This window comes from Babylonia areolata, chromosome 1 (assembly GCF_041734735.1).
Source record: "Babylonia areolata isolate BAREFJ2019XMU chromosome 1, ASM4173473v1, whole genome shotgun sequence".
Lineage (NCBI taxonomy): Eukaryota > Metazoa > Mollusca > Gastropoda > Neogastropoda > Buccinidae > Babylonia > Babylonia areolata.
In genome coordinates this window covers 43,479,730-43,484,729 of record NC_134876.1, presented here as the reverse complement: position 1 = coordinate 43,484,729, position 5,000 = coordinate 43,479,730, and the positions used below count along the sequence as shown (strand labels likewise).

General features: G+C 44.2%; 2 protein-coding genes across 2 annotated transcripts in view; one reads left to right on the top strand and one right to left on the bottom strand.

Annotated features, from left to right (window-relative positions):
- The window catches only part of LOC143292251 (77 kDa echinoderm microtubule-associated protein-like), a 53,391-nt gene that overhangs the window by 15,728 nt on the left and 32,663 nt on the right, over positions 1 to 5,000 (bottom strand). Inside the window, exons 16-17 of the mRNA XM_076602442.1 lie at positions 3,765 to 3,851; positions 467 to 610 (exon numbers count right to left, since the gene is read on the bottom strand). Coding sequence (XP_076458557.1) covers positions 467 to 610; positions 3,765 to 3,851 — 231 coding nt within the window. The remainder of the gene's footprint in view (positions 1 to 466; positions 611 to 3,764; positions 3,852 to 5,000) is intronic.
- The window catches only part of LOC143290447 (uncharacterized), a 1,520-nt gene continuing 986 nt past the window's right edge, over positions 4,467 to 5,000 (top strand). The window contains exons 1-2 of the mRNA XM_076599884.1: positions 4,467 to 4,584; positions 4,778 to 4,794. Of these exons, the coding sequence (XP_076455999.1) occupies positions 4,467 to 4,584; positions 4,778 to 4,794 (135 nt within the window). The remainder of the gene's footprint in view (positions 4,585 to 4,777; positions 4,795 to 5,000) is intronic.

Sequence of the window (5,000 nt, the reverse complement as noted above, 5' to 3'; positions counted from 1 at the left end):
CGTGGCGATATAATACAAGTGGGATGACTGGTTGGCCGTGTTCTCTTAGATTGTTGAAATCATTTAATTTGTCTGGCTCTTTCTATTACCCTGGAGGGAGCAAGGGTTCGGGGAAGACTGATTTATTGTTTGTGGATAACACACACACACAGACACACACACAGACACACACACACACACACACACACACACACACGCGCGCGCGCAGAGAGAGAGAGAGACAGAGACAGAGACAGAGAGACAGAGAGAGACAGAGACAGAGACAGAGAGACAGACTTTTATAGTTTGTTCATCATTGTACTACACACACACACACACACACACACACACACACATACACACACACACACACACACATATATATATATATATATATATATATATATATATATGTAAAAAATAAAAATAAAAAAAGCTGTCAAAGTATCATGGCATCAGAGTCACTGTCCTCCACCCTCCCTCTAACCTCATAGTCGGGCTGGGCAAAAGGCTGCAGCTCCTTGGAGTCCGGGTACACCTTCCACCACTGCAGGTGCTCCTTGCCCACCGTCACCAGCCGCTCCGGGTACTTGGGGTTGAACTCCAGGTCACACACAGTGTCCGTGCTGAACTGCTCGTGCGCGTGGGTGTGTGGGGGTGTGGGGGGAGGGATGGGGTGGGGAGGGGGGGGGGTGTTTCAGTGTCGGTATGGTTCAAGCAAATATTCATGCAGAAAAACAACAACAACATAATTTTCCATGCAAACATGAACAGCCATGCCGACTGTCTTCTTCTTCTTCTTCTGCGTTCACTCGTATGCACACGAGTGGGGTTTTACGTGTATGGCCGTTTTTACCCCGCCATGTAGGCAGCCATACTCCTTTTTTGGGGGTGTGCATGCTGGGTATGTTCTTGTTTCCATAACCCACCGAACGCTGACATGGATTACAGGATCTTTAACGTGCGTATTTGATCTTCTGCTTGCATATACACGCGAAGGGGGTTCAGGCACTAGCAGCAGGTCTGCACATGTGTTGACCTGGGAGATCGTAAAAAATCTCCACCCTTTACCCACCAGGCGCCGTCACCGTGATTCGAACCCGGGACCCTCAGATTGACAGTCCAACGCTTTAACCACTCGGCTATTGCGCCCGTCGACTGTCTTAATAAAGCCCTCTTGGCTGAGAGCGTGGGTATGTATGTATGTATGTATGTAACTTGGGCAAGACGCTCTACACTGTATTCAAATTATTAACACCACACAGTCGAGACAGCAGTTACCTCCTCCCGCTGTTCTGATGGTCTTAGTCGGACACGACTGACTGTCATATAAATATCAGAGCAACAACAAGCTAGTATCTTATATCGTGCTGAAGCATATGACAGATTATTGATTGCTTGGTTTCAGTGTCAGTTTCAAGGAGGCGTCAAAACGTGCGGACTGATCCATATATATGTAACACCGCATCTTCTATACAATTATAAACACACACACACACACACACACACACAGAGAGAGAGAGAGAGAGAGAGAGAGAGAGACAGAGGGAGAGACAGGGAGAGACAGAGAGGGAGACACAGAGACAGAGAAACAAACAGAAGCATATGCCTGACGTGCACGTGAACCCAATGCTCGCTAGTCAGTCCTTCAGAGTCTGTCGTCGGTTTTGTATGGGACAGAAACAGAAAATTGAACAAAAGAAAAGAAAAAGAAATGAAATAAACAAACAAGTAAAGATGGGGCACAACATTAACACGATACAACACAGTATAACCATCACGACTGACGAGGCAGAGGTTTGTGAAGACTGCCGTTTTTGCATCCATGACCCTTTTTTTCAGTTTGAATTAAAAAAAAAAAAACCCACATGCCCCCCACCTACCCCCCTCCCCCCCCCCCACACACACACATCCAAAAAAATCTAAAATAAAAATAGAAATAAATAAATGCAAATAAAAATAAGAAATAACGGCGGGGTACTGTAGCTTGCCGTGTTGGACCTCCTAGACATTTTTTTTCTTTTTCTGATAATTATGGGAGTAGATTACGTTCAGTCACAATTCTGCCTCTGGGAGTAGGTTACGTTCAGTCACAATTCTGTCTCTGGGAGTAGGTTACGTTCAGTCACAATTCTGTCTCTGGGAGTTGGTTACGTTCAGTCACAATTCTGTCTCTGGGAGTAGGTTACGTTCAGTCACAATTCTGTCTCTGGGAGTAGGTTACGTTCAGTCACAATTCTGCCTCTGGGAGTAGGTTACGTTCAGTCACAATTCTGTCTCTGGGAGTTGGTTACGTTCAGTCACAATTCTGTCGCTGGGAGTAGGTTACGTTCAGTCATAATTCGGCCTCTGGGAGTAGGTTACGTTCAGTCACAATTCTGCCTCTGGGAGTAGGTTACGTTCAGTCACAATTCTGTCTCTGGGAGTAGGTTACGTTCAGTCACAATTCTGCCTCTGGGAGTAGGTTACGTTCAGTCACAATTCTGTCTCTGGGAGTAGGTTACGTTCAGTCACAATTCTGTCTCTGGGAGTATGTTACGTTCAATCACAATTCTGTCTCTGGGAGTAGGTTACGTTCAGTCACAATTCTGTCTCTGGGAGTATGTTACGTTCAATCACAATTCTGTCTCTGGGAGTATGTTACGTTCAATCACAATTCTGTCTCTGGGAGTTAGTTACGTTCAGTCACAATTCTGTCTCTGGGAGTAGGTTACGTTCAGTCACAATTCTGCCTCTGGGAGTTAGTCACGTTCAGTCACAATTCTGCCTCTGGGAGTAGGTTACGTTCTGTCACAATTCTGTCTCTGGGAGCACGTTACGTTCAGTCACAATTCTGTCTCTGGGAGTAGGTTACGTTCAGTCACAATTCTGTCTCTGGGAGTTGGTTACGTTCAGTCACAATTCTGTCTCTGGGAGTAGGTTACGTTCAGTCACAATTCTGTCTCTGGGAGTAGGTACCGTTCAGTCACAATTCTGTCTCTGGGAGTAAGTTACGTTCAGTCACAATTCTGTTTCTGGGAGTAGGTACCGTTCAGTCACAATTCTGCCTCTGGGAGTAGGTTACGTTCAGTCACAATTCTGTCTCTAGGAGTAGGTTACGTTCAGTCACAATTCTGTCTCTAGGAGTAGGTTACGTTCAGTCACAATTCTGTTTCTGGGAGTAGGTACCGTTCAGTCACAATTCTGCCTCTGGGAGTAGGTTACGTTCAGTCACAATTCTGCCTCTGGGAGTAGGTTACGTTCAGTCACAATTCTGCCTCTGGGAGTAGGTTACGTTCAGTCACAATTCTGTCTCTGGGAGTAGGTTACGTTCAGTCACAATTCTGCCTCTGGGAGTTGGCTATATGTCGACGTTGTCGTCGCTGCCGTCATCGTCGTCGTCATCCTCCTCCTCATCATCATCACCCTTCTCACAGCAGCCCAAATTACCCAATGCAGAATATGCAATGTCTCTCGAAATTACTCCAAGGCACTACACTCAGACAATTTGTACTGATGAGGACTTTCCCTTTACCTGACTTCATCATCATCATCATCACCACCACCTTCAACATACACCACCATCACCATCACAACCATAACCAACACCACCACCACCATCACCACTACCGTCATCATCATCTTTTTTTTTCACTGCCGTGTGATCAATACGCAACTCAGTACATGTAATCTCTGGACCCCACACTGAATCAAAATTCTAAATGCTCTCCCCTGCCCTGCAGACTCAACATCCGAATACTCTACACTACACTGGTGTGGACTGTCCGCGCTTCATGGGATCTTACGTAGTTGTCGGCCACTGTCTCCTGTGTGTTCAAATCCCACACGGTCAGGTGTTTGTCCGATGCACCGTCCACTGCTGCCAGCAAGTCCTGTGACCAACGCGATATGATAATATGGATGAGAAAATAGCTTTTTTTATTTTTTTTTTTTTTTTTATTCTTCTCTCTCTTTTCGTGGGAAGGACGAAAGAAAGAACGTTCGTTTATTTATTTATAGTCTGTTCATCTAAGATGATGATAATATTAGACTGACGAAAGAAAGAAGCTAGCAATAAAGATTATGGACTGAAACACACACACACACACACACACACACACACACACACACACACACACATATATATATATATATATATATATATATATATATATATATATATTTTAATTTTTTTTTAAACATTTATATACATGTGTGTGTGTGTCTGTCTGTGGCTGTGGCTGTGTGTCTGAGTGTGTGTGTGCACTCTCTCTCTCTTTCTCTGTGTGTGTGTGTGTGTGTGTGTGTGTGTGTCTGTCTGTCTGTCTGTCTGCGTACGTGTGCACTGTGTGTGTGTGTGTGTGTGTGGACTTTGTATGACTGACATTTTCTTTTCCAGTGTTTTTTTTTTTTTTTACCCCCTCCCCAAACCCCAGGTTGTATGGGATCGATATAGACTGACCCTGTTTTCAGCCGTGATATGTAACGGCCCTGCGTGTTTGGCTGGGATGATTATAAACCACAGCCATGATAACGGTGATAATGACGACGGTGATAATGACAACGGTGATAATGACAACGGCGATAATGACGACAGCGGTTATGACGACTGTGATAATGATACCGGTGATAATAACATCGGCGATAATCATAAGAGTAATAATGACTGTGGTGATAATGACAACAGTGATAATGATGACGGTGATAATGACAACGGTAATATTGATGACGGTGATTATAGTAGCGGTGATAATGATAAGGGTGATAATGACAACGGTGATAATAAGAACGGTGATAATGATCATGGTGATAATGACAGCGGTGATAATGATAACGGTGATAATGACAACGGTGATAATGATAATGGTGATAATGACAACGGTGATAATGATAACGGTGATAATGATAACGGTGATAATGACAAGGGTGATAATGATAACGGTGACAATGATAAAGGTGATAATGATAACGGTGATAATGACGACGGTGATAATAAGAACGGTAATGATGATAACGGTGATAATGATAACGGTGATGATGAT